The 14,982-nt window shown below is 33.2% G+C and overlaps 2 protein-coding genes across 8 annotated transcripts in view; both read left to right on the plus strand.

The window, feature by feature from the left end:
• Positions 1-5,205, plus strand: part of LOC130893988 (MAP kinase-activating death domain protein) — a 40,387-nt gene extending 35,182 nt beyond the window's left edge. For 5 of the 6 annotated variants that reach the window (XM_057800459.1, XM_057800462.1, XM_057800464.1 and 2 more), the window contains one exon: positions 1,546-5,205. In XM_057800459.1, the coding sequence (XP_057656442.1) occupies positions 1,546-1,959 (414 nt within the window). In that variant the 3' untranslated portion in view covers positions 1,960-5,205. Of the gene's footprint in view, positions 1-1,387; positions 1,464-1,545 lie in introns of all 6 variants that reach the window. The other variant, XM_057800465.1, reaches the window with a different exon arrangement.
• Positions 5,206-9,773: 4,568 nt separating this feature from the next.
• The window catches only part of LOC130893827 (teneurin-a), a 572,912-nt gene continuing 567,703 nt past the window's right edge, over positions 9,774-14,982 (plus strand). For both annotated transcript variants that reach the window (XM_057800233.1, XM_057800234.1), the window contains exon 1: positions 9,774-10,009. The gene's annotated coding sequence lies outside the window, so the exon portion shown is untranslated. The remainder of the gene's footprint in view (positions 10,010-14,982) is intronic.

The raw sequence follows: 14,982 nt of genomic DNA on the forward strand, positions 1-14,982 counted from the left end.
GGACTAAGGACGCAAATCTGTCGTTTCAGATGACTACCAATCTTTTGGTAATGAAATTACTGATTACTGTCTTTTATTTATAGCCTATCGGAGGTTGAAAAAAAAAACAGCCGTCGTATGTTTAGATCCTTAAATGATATTTTCTTGTGTAATTCTTTTCCAAATTGAAATTTTAATGAATTTGTTAAGACATAATTTCTTCTATTCACTGTTTCTGTAATAACTTTCTACAATAAATTCTTGAAAACAGAAGAAGAAAATTTGAGAAAATATTAGAGAAAACTTGTCAGGGAACAGGAGTAGTGTAGACTACAAATTTACTAAAAGGGACTGCGTTCGCTGAGCTGGCAGGAAGGACGGAAATCCGCGACTACAGATAAACACAAGACAAAATAATCGATTAATTTTTGTTTGATTTAATATACTGAAAATTTTATTGGAAATGACGAAAAAATAGTGTACAAATTGGAGCTATCAAAGATGACGAATCGCAAATTTCAATTTCACATTTCAATGATATTTGAACTTCTGTCTCTAAAGTTCTTATAAAAAATTTGGAGATCTACAAAAAAGCTCTCCAACAATTTTTTCATACATTCACTCATTCAAAAGTCAATCAAGGTAAAAGTTGGATTCATATCAAATTTCAACATTCTTTAATTTGCAACCATCAACCAGCGAATTTGGAAATTTGCGCTCTTTTAACAGACAGAATAAGTGGTATCAACAAATCTTAAACGTAAAATATAACCCCGTGTAAGGGATTGTCTTCAGGGCGTCATTCTTCCGAAATCTCCAAATCGGAAATTTTGTTGCTTAGAATATAATTTCAAATGGAGGAATCAAAAGAAAACTATCAAAAAATTTTTTAAAATGCCAACGTTTCGATCTTTTATTTGATCTTCATCGAGGCTAAAAATGTTTTGTATATTATAACTCAAACGTTGATGAAGATGAACAAGTAAAAAAGAATTGTGAACTTGGAAGTTACACAATAATTAGATAGTTTAACAGTATAAAAATGAATAGGACAAACTGTATATGAGACAAAAATTTAGACAAACTAGTTTAGTGGTTAGTTTTACTTCCAATTACACAATTTTTCTTTGATTTATTCATCTTCATCAATGTTTGAGTTATAATGTACAATATATTATTAGCCTTGATGAAGATCAAATAAAAGATCGAAATTTCGAGTCCCCAACCCGCAACATCATTCGAAATTACATAAAAATAATGTCGCTGAGAATGTCGATCGGCGGATCCATTCAGATGATTTTCAAATAAAACGTTTTATTTTTATAACGTCTTTGGTGGCATGCCATTTTTTTCAAATTTCACCTGCATTAATGTTTTAGTTTGCATGAATTTTTTTTGTTGATTGTAGGCTAGCCATATCTTGCATAATTTCCACAGGATATTATCTATTTGCATGGCACAACAATTAGCCGCCGAATTAAAAAGTAAGAAATTTTTTGTTGCATAATAATTATTTATACCATAATAATATTATTTACATTTATCGATATATTCTCTATTTTTCAGGCTGACCAAATCTGTTACTCGGTATTGTGTGTCTTTTCGTACGTAGCCGCTGGAACTGATAAGTCTAAAACCGTCAAAAAACCAGTAGACGTATCGCAATTCGATATGACTGCTAGTCTAAAAGTATCCAGTCCGGTAGAAGCTCCTCCTGTATTGACACACTTTACCGCCGTGCCTCCACCGCCGAGTCCCGAACCAGGATCCGTTACACCAATCGGAGGTCCACCGAAATATCCTCCACCGGCGTTACCTCCGGGTGTAGCTCCGCCTGCTCCACCACCTGGCGTTAAAACGATTCATTCTCAATTGTCGTTACCTTCTAGCAAACCTCCTCCTATTCCCAGTAGAAGTATGCAGTCCAGACAAATGACTATCTCTTCTCAACCACCTCAACCTCCTCCTCGACCAAAGTGACATTATAAACGATACTCCTTACCGTTTATTTATGGGGCTGATTGTAAAGGGCCGTCTTGTCTTCCTTGGGTGTGATCTCCGTTTTAGTTTTAGAATTGAGGCTAGAAACATATTCGTTTTTTGGATTTTGATAATTTTTTATTTCCTGATTCAGAAAATGTAGGAAAAATATATGTAATAACAGGAAATGGATCGGAAAGATTTTTATTTATATATCGAATATTTGATTCATTTTTTTGGGTTTATAAAAAGAATTCTCTTAAATAAACACTCTTGTATTTCACTATTTGTATTTCTTTCACAAGTAATTAAAAGGAAAACTTTCCAGAGTCGATGGAAAAATATTTTTTGACAACCATTTTGACACACAAATTCCTTCACAAGAAAAAATAGATCAAAAATAATTGAGAAATTCGATCTCAAAATTTGTAGTAGCGAAAATTACGCGAATCATTTTAATTCCTCTTTGGTCCAGGATTAAAATTTTTAAAGGGGAAAAGGGACTATAACATTGAGTAATATTTTAGTGCATCATAATTTTCTATAAGTTTTCATTTGAAATAATCTGTTAATAAAAATAAAAACCTAACCTAACATAACCTGATCTGTTCTAACCTTTTTTCCCTTTAGATTTGAGGTGGAGTTTAATGTCTGATTCAAGGCTCGTCTGTAAAGTTGTTTTGGAATTGTGTAGGGTTCACACCTCATTCACACCCTCCTCGTTTTATGGGAAAGTTGGAAAAATGCTCCTCCTTCTACTATACCACAATGGACCTCAGGCAATCAATCTAGATCGAGTTTATCTGTACTAACCTAACCTAACTTAATTTATCTTGATTATTCCTACTATTCACTTTTACTATTAATACCTCTGTGGTCTCTACCCTTGAGCTCTTTTTTTTCATTAGTATCAAAACGTAATTGTACGTTATCCTATTTTCGATCGAACTCAACCTAATCTAATCTTACAAACTTAATTTAATCTAACGCAACCTTCTATAACCTAACTTAATCTAACCTTTTTTTTGGCCCTGAGGTGGCGTGGAAGCTAATACTGTGAGTTTGTGTGGGACTCTCACCCACTAAACCACTCTCCTCCTTCCTAAATCTTTGGGAGTTGCGTACGCCGGGAGGATCACAAGTTGTTATTACATAAGCGTAACTTAATGTAACCTAAGCTAATTTCATCAAACGTAATCTATCATAACCTCACTGAATCTAACCCAACCTAACCTATTTCAACCTAACCTTTTTTTTGTCGAAAGGGAATTTGTTGGAGAAGCAATCTTTATAGACACCCGATTTAACCATTTTTTCTGATTCTGAACTTCAACTCTGTATGCATTTTCCCATTCTTGTTTATTCCTTACTTTACTGCCTATGAACTATGTCTGTTTACAAGGCCTAACCTAGCCCAACCTAACCTAATGTTACCTAACCTAACTTTAACCTAATCTAATCGAACCGAACCTAATCTACTATTCTAATCCTAATCTTTTGCGAGACGGCTCTTCCTATTCTTTAAGAGGATATCCGGAGGCAATTTGTATTTGCAACGATCCTCTTCTTTCTTATGTTCTTTCCAATATTCTGAGCTCCTTATATAGTTGTTACGTTTTCTTCCAATGCTGGGAGCTCATCTATTTTCTCCCCTGCTCTTCCTAATAACCACGTTCATCCTAGGTCATTTCAGCTACCACACCGTCTACGTAAGTCATCAGCTGTCCTCTTCAATTCCTTGACTTGTGAAGAGTTGCGAGGCTTAGAGAATTATCTACTTCATAGATGAAGCACCTCTTACTACCATGACAGCAACTGACAGATCGCTGGAGATTCTTCCTCTGAATCGCTACCAATTTTATCTATCGCATTGGTTTTTGTTTTTTCTTTTGTTTCTAGAAACTTATGTAACATATAAGATCACACTCCTTACTAAAGCTTATTAAAGTCTCCCCAGATCCTGTTAAGTTGGTCATATTTCAAACACACTGTTTATACTACTACTACACCAACAATCAAAATTCTAGTGTTTGACGCGTGTCTCTGAAGATGATGATTTGGTAATGGAAACGCGCGTCAGATAGTGTAATTATGAGTGTTGGTGTAGTGGTATTGAATTCAGTATAATCCTTTTAAATTAATTCAGCTCTGGTTTTGCTGCTATTGGAATATCATTATTTCTTGTCCACTACAATTAGTTGGGAGTACGCATCATTTTAGAATTAGCCCCCGCGAAACTTACCTATCGGTAAATGGGTGATTCCGTTCTAACTGTGATTTTTTGTATTCAAAATTTCAAGATTTTAAAATTTAACTTTTCTAACTTTTTTATGCATATTATTCATCTATTTTACTGTAAAAATAAAACTCTAAGAGGAATTTACTACAACTTCAAAGTATCACGAGCAAGACACAAATGTCGGATTTTGAGTTCCACGGTACTGACTCATTTATCCACGGTACTGACATTGTAACTTAAGATATTAAACAACAAGTGCATCAATTTTCCTCAGTTTGATCATAAACATTAGAATTTATAAGGTAATTAGTTTAAATCATTTGTTACGACAAAAAAAATTAATAATTTATCGGTAAATTCTAGGAATGGACATGACACGGTACTGACATTCAAGTGATGTAGTATAAGTTTTCTTTAAGTGGCAAGTTATATTGTATAAAAATAATGTTTAAATATCTTAAGAATTATTCAATTAACACAAAATTTTTATTAATTGATTATTAATTAATGACTAGTACAAAAAAACAATACAGGACATTGAATATCACAGTTAGAACGGAATCACCCAAATACATTTTGAGATCGAATTTTTCAACGCCCCTTCCTAGAAATTCTAAAAGATATTTTATTCTTTCGACACCAAGAAAGTTTTTGTGATTTTTTTTAGTTTCAATAATTTCTTACATACTTTTAGGGAAATAAAATTTTTTTTGAATTCTATCATATCGTAAACGCGAATTTTTAAAATTTATGATCGTTTTTGGGTAGTTTAGATCCTACGAATAAATTTAAACAAATTCGAGTGAGCATACTGTATATCGTAATAACTATTGTGCCTCAATTATAGTTTTATGTATAGAAGTGTTCTGTATATATATATGAATTTATTTATTTGTAAAAAAAACATGATTTTAGTGAGCAATACTAGTCACTTTTGTTGTTGAATGATTTAACAGAAATGCTTGGAATGTATGACGTTTTACATGTTAATAAAATTGAGAAAAACATTTGTATTTTAATTACAAAACTCCCCATCATTCCAGAACTTTAACGACGCAGGAATATCACACAAAACGTATTGGATATGTCAGCAACTACTTGAACTTTCGTCCCACTAATAACTATTAAATAACGAGACTACTGATATTTTTATATTATTGTAATATTTTTCTTATTTATTTATACGATTTCTATTTGTTGGGTGAATTAATAAATACGGTCCCTAACGTTCTTAATTCAATTAAAAACTATACACTACACTAACTTATAATAGTTCACTTATCATTATCACTTTACTAACTTGAATGATTTATTCAAATTCTTCAATCAGTTTCTATTTCGGTTTGTTCACTACGACTATTTATTATAAACTAAACTAAACAGCGCGAAACAAACTCCCTATATATATCCGAAAAGAATTCTTAAAATTTCAGAAATTAAAGAAACTAAACAAACAAATTAATAGACCGTCCTAGAAATCATTCAAAATAAATCAAATCTTGTTCCTTGCAATGCAGATTTAATCTTATGAAATAGGTAGGAGTCGCACGGTGCAAAATCCGGCAAATAAGGTGGGTGGTCTAACAGCGGGATGCTACAATCGACTAGAAAACGTTTGAGCGACAAAATTCAAGAGGTGATTGCTCGTATAAAATTAAGATGGGTGTTTCCTATAACAAAATTTCCTCAGCCCACCCCTTCTCGAGATATCACCCTTAAAACGTGACTAAAATTGAGTTTTTATTTGTTTTTCCTACAAATTCAGTGAAGCTAGAAACATGGAATTCTGTAATGTTTGTGTATTCGCAAAGGACTAACCAAGGGTATTTTCACAGTATATATTTCCTGTTTTATTATACGGTACTGCAATTAGCAGCCCTTAATTTATTTGGAATCAAAACTTTTTTTTAGATAAAGTTTTATGAAATAGATTTATTACTTAAAACACCCTGTAGATTTAGTAGTCGCACGAATACTTAGAAGTGAAAGGGCGATCCGAACGTGAATCATCTTCAAAATCTTTTTGAAAACTCTTAAATCACTCAAAAACACTTGGACAAACATTCACATTGCCTTACACTTGTTTCAAGTTTAATGTGAAATTGCACAACAATCTGTCGTTTTATTCCAACTTCGATCATTTTTACGGCAAAATAAGAAAAAACGTAGAGCACGACTACACTGGTTTGTCTACAGACACGGTAAATATCGTATTTGAAAGATGAAAAAAAAAAATGAAACGCATATCTCCAGCATTGCAGACCCACTAAGATACATAGAGATTGGAGTAAAATTGAATTTAACAAGAATTCCCTTGGATTTTTGATACAACTGACATTACAATGACAGTTTTTGGATTGTAAGTAATTTATTTCGTTCTGTTGATTTTCAACCACAGCTCGTTTTGATCCACCAATATTGCATCGGCGAAATGACCGGGACGCTCAAGACCGAATTCATTGGGTACGTTCTAACTTTGACAATGATCTCGTCAGCAACCACTGAAATATTCGTTCCACTTGCACTAGAAGACCATGATGGTTGTGTATGGGAGTGTTTCACACGTCTTCAGTACTATCGACATCATGATTGTACGTGCAGGTTAGAGTAAAACTGGATTTACCATGAATTCACGAGAAATTGTTTGTGTTTTCGACCGAATTGAAACAAAACATTTGTTTTTTATTTAAAAAACTCTCCCACAGCTAAGAACATAGCAAGAAGTGGTCGAAAGATTTTGATAATGCACAAATAGGACATCAAATGCATTGGGTACGTTCTGTTCAATGTTAGCTATGCTCTGGTCAGCAACCACTGAAATATTCGTTCCACTAGCACTAGAAGACCATGATGGTTGTGTATGGGAGTGTTTCACACGTCTTCAGCACTATAGACATCATGATTGTACGTGCAGGTTAGGGTAAAACTGGATTTAACAAGAAATCACGAGAAATTGTTTGTGTTTTCGACCAAATTGAAACAAAACATTTGTTTTTTATCTAAAAAACTCTCCCACAGCTGAGAATATAGCAAGAAGTGGTCGAAAGATTTTTATAATGTACAAATAGGACATCAAATGCATCGGGTAAGTTCCGTTCAATGTTAGCAAAGCTCTCGTCAGCAACCACTGAAATATTCGTTCCACTAGCACTAGAAGACCATGATGGTTGTGTATGGGAGTGTTTTACACGTCTTCAGTACTATCGACCTCATGATTGTACGTGCAGTTTGGGGTGAAATTGGATTTAACATGAATTCACGAGAAATTGTTTGTGTTTTCGACCAAATTGAAACAAAACATTTGTTTTTTATTTAAAAAACTCTCCCACAGCTAAGAATATAGCAAGAAGTGGTCGAAAGATTTTGATAATGCACAAATAGGACATCAAATGCATTGGGTACGTTCTGTTCAATGTTAGCTATGCTCTGGTCAGCAACCACTGAAATATTCGTTCCACTAGCACTAGAAGACCATGATGGTTGTGTATGGGAGTGTTTTACACGTCTTCAGTACTATCGACCTCATGATTGTACGTGCAGTTTGGGGTGAAATTGGATTTAACATGAATTCACGAGAAATTGTTTGTGTTTTCGACCAAATTGAAACAAAACATTTGTTTTTTATTTAAAAAGCTCTCCCTCAGCTGAGAATATAGCAAGAAGTGGTCGAAAGATTTTGATAATGCAAAAATAGGACATCAAATGCATTGGGTACGTTCTGTTCAATGTTAGCTATGCTCTGGTCAGCAACCACTGAAATATTCGTTCCACTAGCACTAGAAGACCATGATGGTTGTGTATGGGAGTGTTTTACACGTCTTCAGTACTATCGACCTCATGATTGTACGTGCAGTTTGGGGTGAAATTGGATTTAACATGAATTCACGAGAAATTGTTTGTGTTTTCGACCAAATTGAAACAAAACATTTGTTTTTTATCTAAAAAACTCTCCCACAGCTGAGAATATAGCAAGAAGTGGTCCAAAGATTTTGATAATGCAAAAATAGGACATCAAATGCATTGGGTACGTTCTGTTCAATGTTAGCTATGCTCTGGTCAGCAACCACTGAAATATTCGTTCCACTAGCACTAGAAGACCATGATGGTTGTGTATGGGAGTGTTTTACACGTCTTCAGCACTATAGACATCATGATTGTACGTGCAGGCTAGGGTAAAATTGGATTTAACATGAATTCACGAGAAATTGTTTGTGTTTTCGACCAAATTGAAACAAAACATTTGTTTTTTATTTAAAAAGCTCTCCCTCAGCTGAGAATATAGCAAGAAGTGGTCGAAAGATTTTGATAATGCAAAAATAGGACATCAAATGCATTGGGTACGTTCTGTTCAATGTTAGCTATGCTCTGGTCAGCAACCACTGAAATATTCGTTCCACTAGCACTAGAAGACCATGATGGTTGTGTATGGGAGTGTTTTACACGTCTTCAGTACTATCGACCTCATGATTGTACGTGCAGTTTGGGGTGAAATTGGATTTAACATGAATTCACGAGAAATTGTTTGTGTTTTCGACCAAATTGAAACAAAACATTTGTTTTTTATTTAAAAAGCTCTCCCTCAGCTGAGAATATAGCAAGAAGTGGTCGAAAGATTTTGATAATGCAAAAATAGGACATCAAATGCATTGGGTACGTTCTGTTCAATGTTAGCTATGCTCTGGTCAGCAACCACTGAAATATTCGTTCCACTAGCACTAGAAGACCATGATGGTTGTGTATGGGAGTGTTTTACACGTCTTCAGCACTATAGACATCATGATTGTACGTGCAGGCTAGGGTAAAATTGGATTTAACATGAATTCACGAGAAATTGTTTGTGTTTTCGAACAAATTGAAACAAAACATTTGTTTTTTATTTAAAAAACTCTCCCACAGCTAAGAATATAGCAAGAAGTGGTCGAAAGATTTTGATAATGCAAAAATAGGACATCAAATGCACTGGGTACGTTCTGTTCAATGTTAACTATGCACTCGTCAGCAACCACTGAAATATTCGTTCGAAAGTCCAAGCGAGTTAATCGTTGGTCCAATCCACATTCGAAACCATCTTACAAAAATGTTTTAATTTTATTTTTTGACCAAGATTAACAATTCAAGTAACTATATACAACTCAAATAGCACTCGTATGACAACACGTTCTGAATACGTTGACCATTGACAATAAACTTTAGTAGCAATCCTCGCAGCTATAGTATTCAACGCATAACTTTTTATTATGAATTATCAAGTTTACTTGCGTGAGTTATGGCCTACATTACAGCTCAATATATTATAAAAAACAATAATAAACAACAATGAAAGTGAACAATATTCTTAATAAACTCGTACGGGTGTATTATAAGCACGTTTTAGTAAAGGTGCATGCAATCACCTGGATAAACACATAAAATGTTTTAAAGAATGTCGCTAGTTGAATAATATAATGAATTGTATGAGCGAAATTTATAGAATATTCTCGATTATTTTATAACAAATATATAAACTGAAAAGGTTTCATATGGCGCACTGCTTGAAGCTCAACTCCGCAGCAACGTTGGCGGCTAGAGATCGTTCAGTTTACCGCCAACTTCATAACAAACAGGACCTACTGTTCGATATATCCGGGATAATATCAACCGAATTTCGTTACTACGTTCAATTTTTTCGTATTAATTTTGTTTACGGAGATTAATACGAGCGCGTTTTGACTTTTTTTCTCTCAATTTTAGAAATTCATTCATGTTATAACAGTGCTGTTCACGAAATATCAGACAGACAATTGTTTAAATCTCAGTAAGCACATTATCAAGGTATGATTTTTCATGAATTTGTTTCCATAGAAATTTTTCTCACTACAATACTTATTACCCAATACACATTCAATTTTATTTATATCATAAAATGATAGACGCTAGATATCGTTACAAAACGTCAGGTATGAGCAGAAATCTAAAGGAACAAAATCAGGCGATCTCAAATACTGCATCGAGTGAACTCCTAACCTTTGTTTATAATATCACATATATAGTAATATTTACATTAGCTGGAATAGGTTAAAACAACCCTTTTCTTTGTTCTTTGAAGCTTTTGCAACGTTTTTAACAATGAAAGGCTTGCTGACTATCTCGGTGATTAACAGAAGTCTACCATCAAGCGATTTTGATAACTTATTAGTATAATTCTCATATTCTGGCTTATGGCCAAATAACATCTTTCATATTGTTTAAGAATTAATAAGGAAGAATCTCAAACTCGTTATGAATCCAACAAAAACTGTCAACTATAATAGCGAGTCAACAGGAATTGTAAAATGAGGTTAGTTAGTCAAAACATCAGTTTATGGAGGATAGAGGTGAGCAGAATCATCTCTGTTTAATGTTTAAATCAAGTTCTAAAACTTAAAAACCGTGGAGAAGTAGATAAAACGGCCTTCATGATGGTTCTATTGTCTTTATAATAGTGGGGATTGTGCGAAAGTTTTCAGTTATGTAAGCTTAGAATATGTCGTATGGATTAATATAAAATTGAACTGAGCATGAATTTCCGTAAATTTACGGCTGCGATTTGAATAAAACTGAATGCAATTTCACTGAAACGTCAGTGGGGGACGTGACAAGTTATTTATTTCGACACATTGTTGAATTACCGCCATATTTTGATGAGAGTTACGTAGCGGTACGAACGACGTTAAGTGGAACGTACCTAATATAGCAGCGCTACCAATTTCATCTATGCGTATTAAACCTAGTGGTTTTTTACGTCAACTGTCATTCCATAAAATTCTTCTATACTTTCTCTTTACTTCTGTAGGTAGCAGATTCATTTGTGGTGATGCATTTAGATTTCATCAAAAATACTCGATCTAAGTGTAGTTTACGTGATACATAATAGTTATGAACAATTCGATCGATTTTGATTTTAATATGTTAAAAAACTTATGAGTAGATATTATCATAAATGTACTGTCTGTAATTTACATTTTTAGAATTTTGATTTATCGATGTAGCCCTATTTTTCTTTTATTATTTTGGTGCCCAATGCGTTCTTTGTAATCATTTCTATTACAAATAATCGACATCTATTTGATTCCGTTCTCAACTCAAAATATTCAAAAGATGTAAAGTAGGAGAAGGAGACGATTGTTTCTCAAAATTTCCTGTCCAATTTGTCTCACAACAACTCAAACGGGTTGAGGGCGTGTGTGGCAGCCAAATCATTACTTTCAGTACTTTCTTCCATTCCAATTCTGTCAAATACAAACACTTATAGACAGTGTCAGTAGCTTTCCACATTTGCATGACAAAAAAGGGCCTATACAGGGAATTTCTATTGGTTTACCAGTAATTTATAATTATCCCCAATTTACTGCATAAATCATTAAATTACCACCAAGAGTTTAGTTTAATGTTAATTTTAATTTTGACTGCATAAACCAAGCTTAAGTTAACCTAACTTAACTTAACCAAAAATCCATTCCTCTGTCTGCTTAATATGCGTTAAGAGACAATTCCCAATCGTTGAATAAATACAAACGCCAACAACAATTATTAGCATTTATTCACTCACTCACCCTCTAGGTAAAACCCGTTCAATTTATAAATCAAGTCCAAAAAGACGAATCGGAAGTTCACCAATGAAATAAATTGGTAAAATAGAAAATACTACATCTAGGACATAGATAAATGGATTCTAAGATTTCGAAAAACGCTAAACTAATATGTTTTTTTCAATATATTTTATAATTTATATATATTTAATAATTTTTTATAGTCTTTTTTCAAAATATGTTCAAAAATTACCAGGTCTCTAGTCGTTTTTCTTTCAAAACATGCCTAAGATCACTATACTGATCAATAAAATACTTTCACCGGTTCTAGTTTTTCGAGGCCGCTCTGATCATTTTCTATCGCCAAAGCTCCTCGTGGATGCATATTTTTTCACGTTGTAGTCCAAGGAACGTCGAGGTATTTTCAATTCGGCGGCATTGATACAGTTACTTTTGCCTATGCGATTAATGCATAAGATTCGAATACAAAAAATATGTCTTGTGGACTAAACTAAATCACAAACACTAAATGACTAATAACAGTTGAAGAAAAGTCGAAAAATGCGCTCGTATAAAGTATACAAATAACTATTTCGACCTTGCCTTGACAATATGAAATAGTTATTTGTATGGCAAGGACAGAAAGTGCTACTTGTCTATTTTCAGACGCGGCGTACACAACATTTTTTAGACGACGCATAAGATCCAAAATTTTTTCAATTACTCGGACTAAAGAATATAAATAAGAGAGAATCATAAACATTTTATTAATATTAATTTATTACTTATCTGCAAAAAGATATTGTGACTGTACCTCCAGGACAATTATTGATATTTATTGGATTGGTTGCAGATGAAATATGTATATCTCTACTAGATGTTGATGGATTCGATTAACTCTTCATCGCTGATGTATTTTTTTACATCATCATTAATTATTATTCATTAATTTAGACAAAATTTCGGATAAAACGAATAATTTCCAAAAAATTAAAAATTAAAGGTTATGCAAAATCATTGAAGTGAAACTGTCAACTGTCAACATTGAAGTGGCTAGAGTGACATTTAAGGAAGTTGAAGTTGTTTACTCCAGAGCGTCCCGAAAATATTTTGCAGTACGGAACTGTCATTTTCACTACATGGAGCAATCAAAACGCAACTTTCGGTATGTAAATGAATACAGAACGAACAACTTCCAGATGGCGTTGTCTAAAAAAGAAATTTGTTAAACTGAATTATTTCGAAATTTAACCAGTTGATTCAGGCAGAAAATTCTGACTGGATTATGTGATAGTTGCAGACACAATATACAGATCGTTTCCCTTACTAATAATTACTGTGATAAAATATAATGGAAACTCCTCGAATTAAGACTGTTTATATAATTTTCCCATTTCCTCCTAGTATTAATATTTATTACAGAAAACTTTATGTAAAACATTGCCAAGGTTTCCTGTTTTACTAATTGTGTTGACGTTGTAGAAATAAAATGTTTTGTCAGTAGTAGAGTCATGCATCATATTATGTTAAACAAACACATCATTTAGTGGATATAATAGGTAACATGAATGTATATATACATACCAATATATAGGTCGATTGTAATCAGGATAAATTGTAATTTTCATATATAACGACAATAAATTAAAACGTGACATATACTTAACTTATGTCTCGCATCAATTACAGATAAACTGGACAAATCCTCGTAAGTTTCTCTATTTTTTCTAACCGATCAATATTTCTTTTTGATATTAGGGACTTATGTCAGAAGATATGTTTCATTTGGATTAGACATTTTTGCTATCTCAACAGATATCTTCATATATAATATAAATATAAATCTTCAGAAGTAATTGCTTAAGAAATACCACCGCGTTACACAATCTATACAGCATATGTTTCAAATTTGAAGACACCAGGCTGTTTAGTATTTGTTTGTTAACCATCAAAAGTAAACGTTTTCAGTGATTTGTAAACATGTCATTTTTAATTGATTCAATACTTTTATTTGGAGGGCATTAGCCCAACCAATGTGAAAGCTGAGCTAGATTCTATTTTGGGTGAAACTGCTCCTTCGTTATCAACAGTAAAATATTGGACAGCAGAATTTAAACAAGGCCGTACGACCTGCGAAGACCAGCATCGCAGTGGTCGACCAAATGAAGTGACCCTTCCAGAAATGTTGAAGGAAATTCTCAAAGCGGTACTAGATTATCTTCGACTGAAAATACACAAATTAGTAGACAAAGAAAGGTCATGGCGTCAATTTTTTGGGATGCATGTGGGATAAATTTCATTGAATATCTTGAAAAAACTATCGACGAGAATTATACAAACTTATTGCAACGTTTGAATTCATAATTGAAGCCCAGCCCACACATCCGTTATGGCAATGGTCAAAATGAATGAATTAAAGTTTTAATTGCTACCTCATGCACCCTATTCACCATATTTAGCTCCCTCAGATTATTTTCTGTTCCCAGACTTGAAAAAATGGCTGAGTCGTCAGAGATTTTCCAGCAATGGAGAGGTGATATGGGCAGTTTTAGGAGCTTGACGATTTTTATTATAAAAACGGTATCGAAGTTATTGAAAATTACTGTGAAAAGTGTTTAAATCGTCTTGGGATTGAACTCTAATATTCTCCTTTATGAAGCTTCATCATTTGATATCAAACATTGGCGATTGTTACTTTAATCTGATCTAGATACAATTTGTGAGTAGTGCAGATAGAATGCACTTCCTCTGAACATTTCAAAATGTAATACCTTATTTGATTTCCAATAATGTGCTTAAAAGTTCTACAGTAAAGTAAATTTTGATGAGAATATTAATATCATCCTTGGTGGAGCTTTTAGAAAGCTGTGGTGAAAGTTTGACAAGTTTTATCCACTACTTCAAAGCACAGTGTTACAACGTTTTAACCTAAGCGAATCTTCAAATTTAATTATTAACTTCTATGTATGTTTTTTTCCTTTTAAATTGGGGCTTGGGCTGTGGAGTAGTGTGAATAAATGAATAAATAAAAGATAGGAGCAATTAAAGCAATAAAATGATTCATATCATCGATCGAAAATCCAATTTTCTTAGTAAATGCTTCTACGAAGTCCTATTTGTCCCACCTCACCGTATTTGCTTCATTTTTCACTTAAATGATTTGTTTAGCTATAGATTTATGTATAATTCATGATCGCATTATATATGAAGTCGGTAAAGATATCCCATGACAATGGT

Source organism: Diorhabda carinulata, chromosome 5 (assembly GCF_026250575.1).
Source record: "Diorhabda carinulata isolate Delta chromosome 5, icDioCari1.1, whole genome shotgun sequence".
Lineage (NCBI taxonomy): Eukaryota > Metazoa > Arthropoda > Insecta > Coleoptera > Chrysomelidae > Diorhabda > Diorhabda carinulata.